Source organism: Silurus meridionalis, chromosome 22 (genome assembly GCF_014805685.1).
Source record: "Silurus meridionalis isolate SWU-2019-XX chromosome 22, ASM1480568v1, whole genome shotgun sequence".
NCBI classification, from domain to species: Eukaryota; Metazoa; Chordata; class Actinopteri; order Siluriformes; family Siluridae; genus Silurus; species Silurus meridionalis.
This window is the reverse complement of record NC_060905.1, coordinates 776,340-790,283: the sequence shown is the minus strand read 5'-3', so window position 1 is coordinate 790,283 and position 13,944 is coordinate 776,340. Positions and strand designations below refer to the sequence as shown.

General features: G+C 41.0%; 2 protein-coding genes across 2 annotated transcripts in view; one reads left to right on the top strand and one right to left on the bottom strand.

Moving 5' to 3' along the window:
- The first annotated feature begins 464 nt into the window (after window positions 1-464).
- On the top strand, window positions 465-5,049 carry LOC124376145. Its single transcript, XM_046835084.1, has 5 exons — window positions 465-846; window positions 1,590-1,753; window positions 2,806-2,904; window positions 3,645-3,785; window positions 3,881-5,049. The coding sequence occupies exons 1-5, from the start codon at window positions 831-833 to the stop codon at window positions 4,079-4,081; spliced, it is 621 nt and encodes a 206-aa protein (XP_046691040.1). The 5' UTR covers window positions 465-830; the 3' UTR covers window positions 4,082-5,049.
- A 1,446-nt stretch (window positions 5,050-6,495) lies between these two features.
- Window positions 6,496-13,944, bottom strand: part of LOC124375730 (sterile alpha motif domain-containing protein 14-like) — a 17,169-nt gene continuing 9,720 nt past the window's right edge. Inside the window, 3 exon segments of the mRNA XM_046834300.1 lie at window positions 6,496-7,724; window positions 7,850-8,005; window positions 8,385-8,489. Coding sequence (XP_046690256.1) covers window positions 7,569-7,724; window positions 7,850-8,005; window positions 8,385-8,489 — 417 coding nt within the window. The 3' untranslated portion in view covers window positions 6,496-7,568.

The window sequence follows — 13,944 nt, the reverse complement described above, 5'->3', positions numbered from 1 at the left end:
TGTGTGTGTGTGTGTGTGTGTGTGTGTGTGTGTGTGTGTGTGTGTGTGTGTGTGTGAATAATGAGTAATGTAGTGATTTGTAAGGGGGGAAATAAAAGATTGAGCAATAGTGAAAATGTTCCACATTCCATGGGAAGCGTAAGTACAGGAAGTTGACGTAGATCTGTGTTTGATTTCCCTTCAGTCTTCCTCTGGTTATGAAATACACAAGTTCGAAGTGTCTTAAAGGACAGAGGTGTTTACGTATATACACACACACACACACACACACACACACACACACACACACACACACGCATACACACACACATGCACATGCATGCACACACACACACACACACATGCACACACACATGCACACACACATGCACACACACATGCACACACATGCACACACACAAACACACACTGTGCAAACAAAAAGGCACACACAAACACATAGTACACAATACAACACACACACGTTTATACACAGTTATTTCAGAGTGAGAGTGACCATGTGTAACAATGTGTCATGGCATTTTGTGTGTGTGTGTGTGTGTGTTTTTTGGGCATCTTGCACCAAAACACACTCAATAAGTCATCAGGATTTGTAACCACACACACACCACACTCACTCTCACACCCACACCCACAACTACACTTTAGAAATTCCTGTATTCCTCAACTGCTTCCTTTAAATACTGATTCCATCTCCTGCACTCGCACATTCTCCATCTCCACACTCTGGGTCTCCTCATTTTGGATCTTCTGCTCTCTCTGAATCTTCTCCACACTCTGAATTTTTGTCAGTCTCTGAATCCTCTCCACAGCCAGCAGCTGCAGACACCATGACTCCTCTCCTCAGTAAGTGTTTAATGTTTAACCTTCTGATCTTCTGACTTTGAACCAAAGTCCTCACTGCACAGAGAAAGTTTTAGATTGTGTTTCTCTCTGGTTTCTCTCACTCATGCTCAGGGTTATTGTTAGAGTTGTGGCTTTGAGCTAAGGATCTTTCAGGTTCCTGTACATTTTCACTAAAGATAAATAATGAAAAAAGATTACAACAAGTTCATCACTTTATTTCTGTGTGTCTTTACTCAGTTCAGTTCAGTTTTATTTGTGTAGAGTTTTTAACAGTGGACATTTTCCCAAAGCTGCTCCACAGTGATAACGAGGTTCTAAAGTTGGAATGGAGAAGTTTAGTGTCTATAGGTTTGTTCCTTATAAGTTTCTCCCTAATGACCGATCCAGTGGTGACTGTGGTGAAGGAAAAACTCCCTGATACTTCATGAGGAAGAAACCTTGAGAGGAACCAGACTCTAAAGAGAACTTCACCCTCATCCTCAACACTGAATGTCCATCAGTACAGTTCCATCAGTGCTGAGGTTATAAAGTCTTCAGTGATGTTTACATGGTCTTTATTCAGTATGAGCAGGTTTCCGACTAGTGATGTTTGATCCTGAGAGAGTTCCTGTGTGTCCTACCAGGATCAGATTTAGTCCTGAGCAGTTCTCCTGTATAATCTCCTTCTATTGTGAGTTTTTTTTTGTTGTTGTGTGTTGGTTGTGAATGTAAATGTGATGTGGTGGTGCGTTTCTGTCCCTCAGTTCTGCTCGTGCTCTGCTCTTCAGCGTCGGTGTCCTTCTCATCTCCGATTACACCCCGCAGCACACAAAACTCAGACTTCAGGTCGAACATGCAGGACGCACAGAGCCTAGCCAGCAAGATGCTGAAGAACATTCCAGCAGTCTACAAGTCCTGTGTTAGAAAGGTAAGACTGAGAGCTTCTCTGCTCAGGTATGAACATTCTGGGTCCTAAAGAGAGTTAGATTTCCTCCAGTTCCTCCAGTCCACATCACTCACATCTCCATTTAACTCGAATATGGACAGATAAATTACATCTGTAATATATATATATATATATATATATATCTATAAATGCTAGATTTATATTAGAAATACGTGAGAAATATGTCAGTCTCATACACACACACACATATATGTGTGTGTGTGTGTGTGTGTGTGACTCATATTTCTAAAATAAATCTTATATGTGATTGATTTTAATAGCATTTATAGCAAAGTATAATTTAAATGTATAAATCCTGTGTGTCTGATGATGTCTGTTGGAAAAACGTGAGGTCTCAACAAAATAATACAGTGTTTAAATCAAAAGTATTGGGACACCTGACTTTCCCAGCCATATGTGGTCCAAGCATTATTGTATCAGACATCTTTGGATGCAGGAGCATAAAATTTAACCTTCACTTGAACTAGTAGTCCCAAACCTGTTCCAGCATGACAATGTTGTGTTATCTCCTGTGCACAAAACCAGCTCCATGAAGATCTGCTTTCGATGGGTTGGAAGATGTGGAGGATCTGCTGCTATACAGCTCCAACACTATTGAATACTTTTGAGATGAATGTGAACACTGACTGCACCCCAGACCTCCTCACCTTCTAACCTACATCACTACCTGACTTTACTAACACCCTTTTAACACTAAATTAATCTCCACAAAATCTAGTGCTGCATCTTCCTGAAAGAGTGGAGATTATTATAACAGCAAATGGAGACAAAATGTGGAATGAGAAAAGAGGCACAGAACAATCTCATAGTCAGGTGTCCATAAACTTTTGACAATATAGATTTTCAAGTAAAAAGTAAAATAAAGAGGCCCTGAGGCAAACCAAATCAACATTGAGTGCTATAGGCTACAGTATGTGTGTGGACACCAGGGGGCAGTGTACTCATCTTCATTATATAATAAAGTATATCTTTTTCTTATTGTGGTATTTAATATTGTTCTTGATGTTTTTCAGCACTTCACGAGCGACCCCTTCAGTCTGGAGTACATCAAGGAGACGTTGGCGATTCCTGCTTCACCCAAACTAGCTCCCATCTCAGAAACACACACTATGGTGAGGAAGTTCATGATGTAGCTCTGACAGTTCAGAATCCTGGGGAGTCCAAGGTTAGTCTTAGAGCAGTCTAAGGAGTCCTGATAAATGGTGGCGTTAGTCCAGGTCATCTGATGCGGTTTTTGATGCTGTGATGTTTTTTAACCTCTTGAGAGTGTTTAGTTAGTCTGGATGAGATTTTGACTAGTCCTAGGAAATGTTATACTACAACATAACAGTGTTAAAGAGATTCATTTAGATGATTTGTCCCGAAGACTGGAAGAGTAAAACCCTGAAATTAGTCTTAAGCTCATTCTGAAGAAGTGTGGGTTAAGTCCTGAGGGGGTGTGGTTTAGATGTAAGGGTTTGGGGTTAAGTTCTGAGGGAGTGTGGGGGTAAGTCCTGAGGGGGTGTGGTTTAGATGTAAGGGTTTGGGGTTAAGTTCTGAGGGAGTGGGGTAAGTCCTGAGGGGTGTGGTTTAGATGTAAGGGTTTGAGGGTAAGTTCTGAGGGAGTGTGGGGTAAATCCTGAGGGGGTGTGGTTTAGATGTAAGGGTTTGAGGGTAAGTTCTGAGGGAGTGTGGGGTAAGTCCTGAGGGGTGTGGTTTAGATGTAAGGGTTTGAGGTAAGTTCTGAGGGAGTGGGGTAAGTCCTGAGGGGTGTGGTTTAAATGTAAGGGTTTGGGGGTAAGTTCTGAGGGAGTGTGGGGGTGAGTTGTGATAAGTCCTGAGCCTCTGTAACCAATTGTGTCTCTTGGTGCAGGAAATGAATTTGGACCGGATATGTGAAGGTCTTCAGCTCCATTATAATCTGCTGCAGGAAGCAAAGGAGAAAGTGGATTGTTCAGGAGAACTTACACCGTTACTGGCTGAAATCAGTGAACTGAACATACACATTAATAAGGTGAGTTAGCTGTAGGGTCAGTACGGCTCTCCTACACAAGCTACAGGTTTATTTGTATTACAGGTGGTGATGTTTTTTTTTGTTGATGTGTTTAGGTGCAGGTGTTAAGCGGAATTCCTGTCTCTAAACCTCAGCTCAGCTCCGTCTCTGTCTTGTCTGGTCTCAGTAAAGACGATTATAGCCTGAATGTTGGCGTTCACCTGTTGCTCGAGCAGCTCCGAGCCTTTGCCCAGGACACCGTACGCTCCCTACGTGAAATTCAGCACTTACACTCCGACTTTCAGTTCTCAGGATGACACTTTCGAACCTTCCTGTGGAATTACAGCCGCTATTTATTTATTTATTTATTTATTTATTTACGAAGCACAAAATTTATTCCAATTCTTTTTTCTACTGCAAAATGATTTCATTGATGCACTTGTATAAAATCAAACAGCGGAAGTTTGAGAAACAGATATGGCAAAAGTATGTGCACCCCTGATCTGATCATCTCCCAGACTGTTACTACTGTAGAGTTTGAAGGACACAATTGTACAGAAGGTAATACTGCTGTAGCTGAATGATCGTAATCTACACAAACACAAACAAAAAAATCTAGTAGAACGCCTTTGTGAAATAACTGCAAACACAGCAAGAGAATATACGTGTGTTCATGCACATGCACTGGTGTCAGGTGGCCACATACTTCTGGCCATACAGTTTTCCTTGTTTGTTTGTTTGTTAGTTTTGGACACATGTTAGTTTTGTTTTCTATTGATCAGATTGTTAATCACCACAGAGAAAAATGTATTTATTTTATTTATTTTATTTGAGTTATAAGAATAATTACCTAATTAACTAATTAAATATCAAATATGCAGCTAAAGTGTTTATTAACCATCATCAGTCAATCAAGCACATTTTATGAATTTATTGTGGTTAAACCTTGAATATGTATGGGGTAGAATGGGGTAATTGGGTGGAGTGAGGTTGATTTGTTACAGTGTGGTAGACTGTGGAGTTGGGGGGTACAGTGTGGAGGTGGAGTTGGGGGTAGTATGATGGACTGGGGTAGAATGCGGTGGTGTGGGGTAGAGTGGTAACATCGGGGTGATAAAGTTATGACTGGGGTAGAATGATGCAGTGGGGTAAAGTGGGGTGGACTGAATGTGTCGATGTATTTTTCTACATTTTATTGTAATTTTTATACCAAAACACTGTATTCAAGGAAGAACAATTTGTTTTGTATTTGGTTTATTTATTAAAGATATTTATTTGTCCCCTGGTGGTCTAGTGTTTAGGATGTGGCGCTCTCACCGCTGCGGCCCGGGTTCGATCCCCGGTCAGGGAACCGACCCCAGCCAAGGTTGCACAAGCCTTAGTGTTGGTCCCAAGCCCAGATAAATGGGGAGGGTTGCGTTAGGAAGGACATCCAGCGTAAAAACGTGCCAAATCAAACATGCGGATGGGCCGCTGTGGCGCCCCCTAATGGGAGAAGCCGAAAAAAAAGTTATTAAAGATATATTTATTTGTATATTGGTGGCGGAGGATCGGTGGAGGATCGATGGTCGTCTCAGCAGCAGAAGACACTTTCATGTAGAAAAGTTTTGATCTCAGACATTAAAAGTGTTAAGCTTCTTGTATATATGAGACTTTTATTACAGCTGTGTAGAGTTTCTATCACATCTGGAGTTTTAATCAGGCTGGACAATTACATGTACCACCAATCAATCAATCAACCAGTCAGTCAATCAATCAATCAATTAGTTGTTAAGTGCTTCTCTTTATGATGCTCGGTACTTTTAATTCATGCCATGTGAAAAACAGTAACATTTTGATTCAAGCGGTTTAATCCTGCAGAGCCGCGAGCATGAGATAAACATCACTCAGCTTCAATGTGAATAAAGCGGGAAGACAAACGCTGTGTTTCAGGACAGTTCTTGTTCACATCCCCTTAACCCCTACATCTTGAACTCAATGCTAGCTGTTTAGCGAATCAAACACACTAGCTAGATAATGCTAACTCCAAAACCATTACAAACCATTAAATATTTCCATTTCCTGTTCAGAGGAACATTTTTGAAGTAACAATTCCATTAAACTTTCCTTACAGACCATCAGGAACACATCAGGAGCCATGTGTCTGTGATGGATTGTGTAATAGGGTTTCTAGTGGTCTGCAAAGGTAGTTTAATAGAATGTGTTAGTTCTTTGTGTTCCTGGTAGATATTTTGTGGAAATTCCTTCAAGGCATGGACACCATTGAGGCATTTCCTAATGCTAACAATAGAATGATAAGGGTGATGTTAGGCTAACTAGCATAGTATAACACAACTTTACACACAGTTAGCTTCAATAAGTGGCCTTATTTGACTGATTTCACTGAAAATGTGTGGATTGGTATTAAAATGATCTGTTAGCTGTAAGCTAGCCCCCTCCCACAAAAAAAAAAACCCTTTAGCAATACCCCAGGAATTCGGACAGAGGGATTTATGCTAGGCTGCTGCTAATATTGCGGTATGTCCTGTATATTATGTACAGCATGCTAGTCTGTCGTATGACCTAGGGAGTTTAGCTAGTCATGGAGTTAGCATGAGACGAAGTGGCTCTTGTTTTTAGATGAAAAAGAAAACCAAGGCAGCAATGCATTCTGGGGGAAGACGATTGGGGTGGAGTTAAAACCACACCGAAACACTCATGCGGTATTTTAAGATGAAGATACTTAGCCCCCCACACACACACACACACACACACACACACACACACACACGAGAACAAGAGCCAGATGTTTTCTAACATGCCGGGACTCTGTTACTAAGCTAACGCTCTAGCGTAATATATCACATATGATACATAAGGCATAATGACGTAAAGAGAAAAACACAACGCGTGCAGCAGAACGGCAGAAACGTCGTCATTAAAATTATCTAACGATCTGTGACAATCACAGACGCGAGTCGCTAATCTTCGCTCTGTGATTTTTTTTTCTTTATCAGCATTAGCCATTTTAAGCGCCACAGAAAATTCTAGAACACACAGAACCTGCTAAGCTAACATCACACCCTAAGACAGCTGATTAGCAAGCACACTTGTAGCATAAAGTCATAATAGGAGGATATAAATTCACAGCTAGCTAATCGGCTATTTGCTGAGTTAGCGATTTGAGCAGCTAGCATTTGAGATTAGGACACTGAATACAGAACCGAGAGCCATATTGAGATATAGCTTTGTGTTCATGTGTGAATTAAACCCCCCCCCCGAGAACCACAGCTAGGTATTTATCAGGGTTATGTTGGGTTCTCCTGCAGCACAGAACTAGCATGCTTGTGATTTAGCTGTTTAGATCAGCTAACCATATTTAACACCTTTTCCTCATTAAAAACTGCACTTCTACTGGATCATAACATGGTTCTGATAGTCTGTAATGATGGTGGTGTAATGGCATCTCATGTTGCTAATGGTGGATTTTCTGGCGTTATGACGTTGGGAATAAAGGATAATCAGTGCTAGCTAAGGAGGATAATTAGCATAGAAGATTAGCGCTTTGTACAAATTAGCATGCTTCACTAGAGCCTGAATGATGTCACAACATGTCTGATGTCACACCATGGTACAGGATGTTGAAAATTCTGCTCATTTCTCACGGCTAACCCTGACACAACACGCACTAGCAGTGCATTGTGGGTAATAATCGGCCGTAATAATGAAGTGTGCTCTAGGATTTCCTCAAAATGGCCAATGAGTTCATAAGAACATAAGTGAGTATGAAAGTTTCTGGGCATTTGGGACGAGGCCAGTTTGGGTTTAACTCTTCCTGTGTTCCTGGTCTTTCTTCCTCTGCTTCTCTCTCTGCCTCTCCAACTTGTCCAGAGCTTTTCTCTCCTTCTCCACTGCAGCGTGGATGTCTTTAATGCGACGCTTCAGAAGGCTGCGGTCCGAAGAGTTTAACACCCCCAGAGCCTGAACCACACACACACACACACACACACACACACACACACACACACACACATACAGGGTTCAGTTCTGTAATGAAATCTCCACGTCTCGTCCTCCTCGTCTCACCACTGTAGGTGTTCGTGTACCTTCAGTTTGGTTCCATCCATCTGCAGCAGAACTTCTCCATCCACATCTTTGTCCTTGAACTCAGGGACGTACTGCTCCATGTTTAAACTCTTCAACCAATCACACACTTGCTGTGTGCTCCATGATCTCGCTACATACTGAGGCTCGTCTACACGCTGATGTTTACACAGGAGTGTGTTAGAGAAAAAAACAGATCTTTCACACACACACACACACACATATACACACATACAGGTAAACATATATACACACATTCACACACACACACACGTAAACATATACACAAAATTTCATACACATGCACACACACACATATACACACTTTCACACACACATATATACACATATATATCACAATATTAGGTATCTAATGTGTCAGATCAAATAATTCAACAATCAAATAATTAATCAACATTTTAAATGAAAGTAATGAACAAGAAAGTAGTGAGTGTGTGTGTGTGTGTGTGGGTATGTGTGTGTGTGTGTATGTGTGTGTGTGTATGTAGTGAGAGGGGTGAGATCATCTACACTGACCTCATCTGAGGACTGAGACAGAGTCTGGTAGGGGTGATGAGAAGAACGAGATTCACACGGAGCAAGTGGACTTTTAGGAGAAAACTCATCACTGAATGCCGACTCCTACACAGAGAGAGAGAGAGAGAGAGAGAGAGAGAGAGAGAGATTAAAATGTTTACAACTGTTAGAATATACAGGTGTGTGTGCATGTGTATAGGTGTGTGTGCTTTAATTGAAATTATGTAGGTGTGTATATGTGTGTATAGGTGTGTGTAAAGAATGTACATGTGTCTGTGTGTGGTTGTGTGCTCTATCTGAGAGTGTGTAGGTGTGTGTGTGTTTGCTTTACCTGAGAGTGTGTGTGTGTGTGTGTGTGTGCTCTACTTGAGAGAGTGTGTGTGTGTGTGTGTGTGTTTGCTTTACCTGAGTGTGTAGGTGTGTGTGTGTGTGTGTGCTCTACCTGAGAGTGTGTGTGTGTGTGTGTGTGTGTGTGTGTGTGTGTGTGCTCTACTTGAGAGAGAGTGTGTGTGTGTGTGTGTAGGTGTGTGCTCTACTTGAGAGAGAGTGTGTGTGTGTGTGTGTGTGTGTGTGTGTGTGTGTGTGTGTGTGTGTGTGCTCTACCTGAGAGTGTGTAGGTGTGTGTTTGTATGCAGTCAGTCTTTCTCCGTTGCTAGCGATAGTTTTATCTGTGAGGTGTACGTTTTTTTCAGTATCTTGTCGCAATGACTAACCGAGTTCCTCCTCACCAGTGTTGTGCTCGTTACTAAAAAATAGTAACTACTTACAGTTACTTGTTACTTCATTCAAAAAGTAACTCAGTTACTTTGTTGATTATTTTCACCAAAAAGTAATGCGTTACTGTTAAAAGTAACTTTTTAGTAACTTTTTTAAAGAACCTTCTTTAATGTTCCCATTAATGCCGTTTTATGCGTTATGTTCTATACAAACACAAAACTGACTTAAACACAAAGTTTCACAAAGTAAACACAAAGTAAACACAATTGCTTAAGGCAGTTGCTGAGAGCTTAGCCATAGCCATTAATGCCAACAAAGGCCACCACAAGCCAAAGACCATCCAGTTTTTAAGTTCCAGTTTTTAAGTTTTTAAGTTTTTAAGTTTTAATCTAGAGAAGGCCCACCCACATTCAGGAGTAAAGTCTGGTCTTCTTACTTCTGCAGGTGGATCTTGATCCCTACCAAAATAACATCTACACAGCTTTGTCCAGATGTGATCATTGTCTCAGATTCCACCAAGCAATTGATTTTCATTAGAGTTTACTGTGACCTGGGAAAAACGCACGGACGAGGACAACGAAAGGAAGTGAGCTACAGTGAGGAAGATAAGTATTTGAACACCCTGCTATTTTGCAAGTTCTCCCACTTAGAAATCATGGAGGGTCTGAAATTGTCATCGTAGGTGCATGTCCACTGTGAGAGACATAATCTAAAAAAAAAAAAATCCAGAAATCACAATATATGATTTTTAAACTATTTATTTGTTTGATACAGCTGCAAATAAGTATTTGAACACCTGTCTATCAGCTAGAATTCTGACCCTCAAAGACCTGTTAGTCTGCCTTTAAAATGTCCACCTCCACTACATTTATTATCCTAAATTAGATGCACCTGTTTGAGGTCGTTAGCTGAATAAAGACACCTGTCCACCCCATACAATCAGTAAGAATCCAACTACTAACATGGCCAAGACCAAAGAGCTGTCCAAAGACACTAGAGACAAAATTGTACACCTCCACAAGGCTGGAAAGGGCTACGGGGAAATTGCCAAGCAGCTTGGTGAAAAAAGTCCACTGTTGGAGCAATCATTAGAAAATGGAGGAAGCTAAACATGACTGTCCATCTCCCTCGGACTGGGGCTCCATGCAAGATCTCACCTCGTGGGGTCTCAATGATCCTAAGGAAGGTGAGAAATCAACCCAGAACTACACAGGAGAAGCTGGTCAATGACCTGAAAAGAGCTGGGACCACCGTTTCCAAGGTTGCTGTTGGTAATACACTAAGACGTCATGGTTTGAAATCATGCATGGCACGGAAGGTTCCCCTGCTTAAACCAGCACATGTTCAGGCACGTCTTAATTTTGCCAATGACCATTTGGATGATCCAGAGGAGTCATGGGAGAAAGTCATGTGGTCAGATGAGACCAAAATAGAACTTTTGGGTCATAATTCCACTAAACGTGTTTGGAGGAAGAAGAATGATGAGTACCATCCCAAGAACACCATCCCTACTGTGAAGCATGGGGGTGGTAGCATCGTGCTTTGGGGGTGTTTTTCTGCACATGGGACAGGGCGACTGCACTGTATTAAGGAGAGGATGACCGGGGCCATGTATTGCGAGATTTTGGGGAACAACCTCCTTCCCTCAGTTAGAGCATTGAAGATGGGTCGAGGCTGGGTCTTCCAACATGACAATGACCCGAAGTACACAGCCAGGATAACCAAGGAGTGGCTCTGTTCCCCTGTTTAAACCAGCACATGTTCAGGCACGTCTTAATTTTGCCAATGACCATTTGGATGACCCCTCCATGATTTCTAAGTGGGAGAACTTGCAAAATAGCAGGGTGTTCAAATACTTATTTTCCTCACTGTAAGTACCAAGAGTTACTTGAAGAGTGTAGAAGGTCTTTATGGTGGGACGGTATCCATCCCACTCGGGAAGGTGCTGCTCTCATTTCTTGTAGTATAGGTCATAGACTCAGAACAGCACTAGTTAACAAGTCACTCAGGATCCACCAAATTGAGACTGTGTCTGTCCCCCAAGCAAAAACCAAAATGTAGGAATTCTCAGAAAGTCTGTTTTAGTAACCTGATTAACATTAAATTAAATAGGACTGAACGCACATCAGCACCTCTGATCTAAAGAGGATTGTTGAATATTAGATCTCTCAAGTCAAAAGCGTTTACTATAAACGAAATTATTACTGACCAGGAGATTAATATAATGTGTTTGACAGAAACGTGTATTAAACCAAATGAATATGTAGCATTAAATGGCAGAGGAGGCGGAGTCACAGCTATTTATAATAATAATCTAAACGTCACACAAATGACTAAACACAAGTGTAAAACATTTGAAGTTCTTTACACCAGCATAAAATATTCAGTGTCCAAAAGCAGATGCAGTCAGTCAATTCCACTAATTATTATTTATAGACCCCCAGGGGCCCGACTCTGACTTTCTCATAGATTTTGCAGATTTTATCACAAACTTAGCAACTTCTTTACACAAAGCATTAATTGTTGGTGACTTTAATTGTTGGAAGACTCCTTAAGAGCAGCAGTTGTGTCCATTCTAGATTCAGTAGAATTAATCAGAATGTTATGGGACCCACTCATAGTGTAGACACTCTCTTGATTTATTATTAACATTTGGATTAAAAATAAAACATTATTCATTATTCCACATTCTGAAGTTATTTCAGATTATTATCTCATCTTTTTAAAAATCTGCCTCAGTCATTGCATTTCTACCTCACCACGTTACCGTGTTAAACACGTTCACGTCAGTTACAGCAGCACGTTTTATCAATAATCTTCCAGAAATGTTGATATTAAATAGATCTCCGTCTGACCCCGCAGAGCTCGACTGGGCCACTGAACACCTAGAATCAACGTTACGTTACACTCTATAATAATAATAATAATAATAATAATAATTCGTTACATTTATATAGCGCTTTTCTGCAGCACTCAAAGCGCTTTACATATGAAAGGGGGGATTCTCCTCAACCACCACCAATGTGCAGCATCCACCTGGATGATGCGATGGCAGCCATATTGCGCCAGAACGCCCACCACACACCAGCATATTAGTGGAGAGGAGATAGAGTGATATAGCCAATTAATATGAGGGGATGATTAGTAGGCCAGCGGGCAAGTTTGGCCAGGATGCCGGGCACACCTACTCGTTTCGAAGACATCCTGGGATTTTTTAATGACCACAGAGAGTCAGGACCTCGGTTTAACGTCTCATCCGAAGGACGGTGCTTTTTTTTTTAATGTAGTGAAAAATGATCACAGTGGTATAATGATCATACACACACCTTAAAACAGACCACGAAAATGTTAACGTGAATGGAGTCAAACAAAATTAACAGTATTTCAAATAGCATGGAAGGAGAATCTCCTGAGTTCTAGAAAATCTCTTAGTGCTGCAGCATATTTCTCCTCCCTCATAGAAAATAACAAGCAGAATCCTAGATTTTTATTCTGTACTGCAGCAAAATGAACAGAAATAAAAGCACTGCACTCACATGCACACCATCAATAGGTAGTAATGATTTTTTTCAACTTTTTTAATAATAAAGTTGAAAACATCAGGCAAGAAATCCAGATGATTAAAATAAATCCAGATTATTTTATAAGTAACCCTGTAGACAGCAGTGTCATTATAACAGACCATCAATTACAAAGTTTTACTCCTATTCAAGAGAACGACTTCATTTCATTTATTTCCTCATCAAAATCATCAACCTGCATTCTCCATCCCTCACCTACAAGTTTCCTCAAACAGATCATTCCAGAGGGAATTGAACCTGTTTTAAAATAATTAACTCTTCCATTAGCACTGGTTTTGTACCTAAATCCTTCAAACTGCAGTATCAACCCCCTAATTAAGAAACCTGACCTTCACCCTGTCAGCTGTCCAACTACAGTCCAATATCAAACCTCCCCTTTATCTCCAAGATGCTAGAAAAGGTTGTAGCACAGCAGTTCTGCTCATATCTACTGAGGAATAACATTTATGAAATGTATCAGTCAGGATTTCGGCCTCATCATAGCACAGAGACGGCGCTAGTTAAGGTGGTAAATGACCTGTTATTGGCCTCTGATCAGGGTTTTGTCTCTTTACTTGTTTTGCTCAACCTCAGTGCAGCTTTTCACACCATTGATCATCATCTCCTGCTTGCTGGACTTGAGAACGTTGTTAGAATAAAGGGAACAGCTCTCTCCTGGCTCAGGTCTTATCTGACTGATCGCTATCAGTTTGTTGATGTAAATGGTGAGTTCTCCACACTCTCTGAGGTAAAGTTTGGTGTTCCGCAAGGATCTGTCTTAGGCCCTCTGCTTTTCTCTTTATATATGCTGCCTCTTGGTGAAGTCATTCATAAACATGGGATTCGCTTCCATTGCTATGCTGATGACACACAGCTGTATATTTCAGCAAAGCCAGATGAGCGAGATCAGCTAAACAATGTTGAGAAGTGTGTAAAGGACATTAGACAGTGGATGCTTGATAACTTTCTTCTGCTCAACTCAGATAAGATGGAAGTACTTTTACTAGGACCACATGCAGCTAGAAGTAAACTTTCTGATTATGTAGCATCTCTGGATGGTGTTTCTGTTTCAGTGTGTACGGCTGTCAAAGACCTTGGTGTGATTATTGTAGATTTAATATAAAATAAAGATAAAGATAAAATATAAGTAGACTCACTAATACATCTCTCTCTCTCTCTGTCTCACACACACACCCCTCTTCTCTCTCTCTCTCTCTCTCTCTTATACCTCTCTCCCTCTCTCTCTCTCTCTCACACACACACACACACACACACACACACAC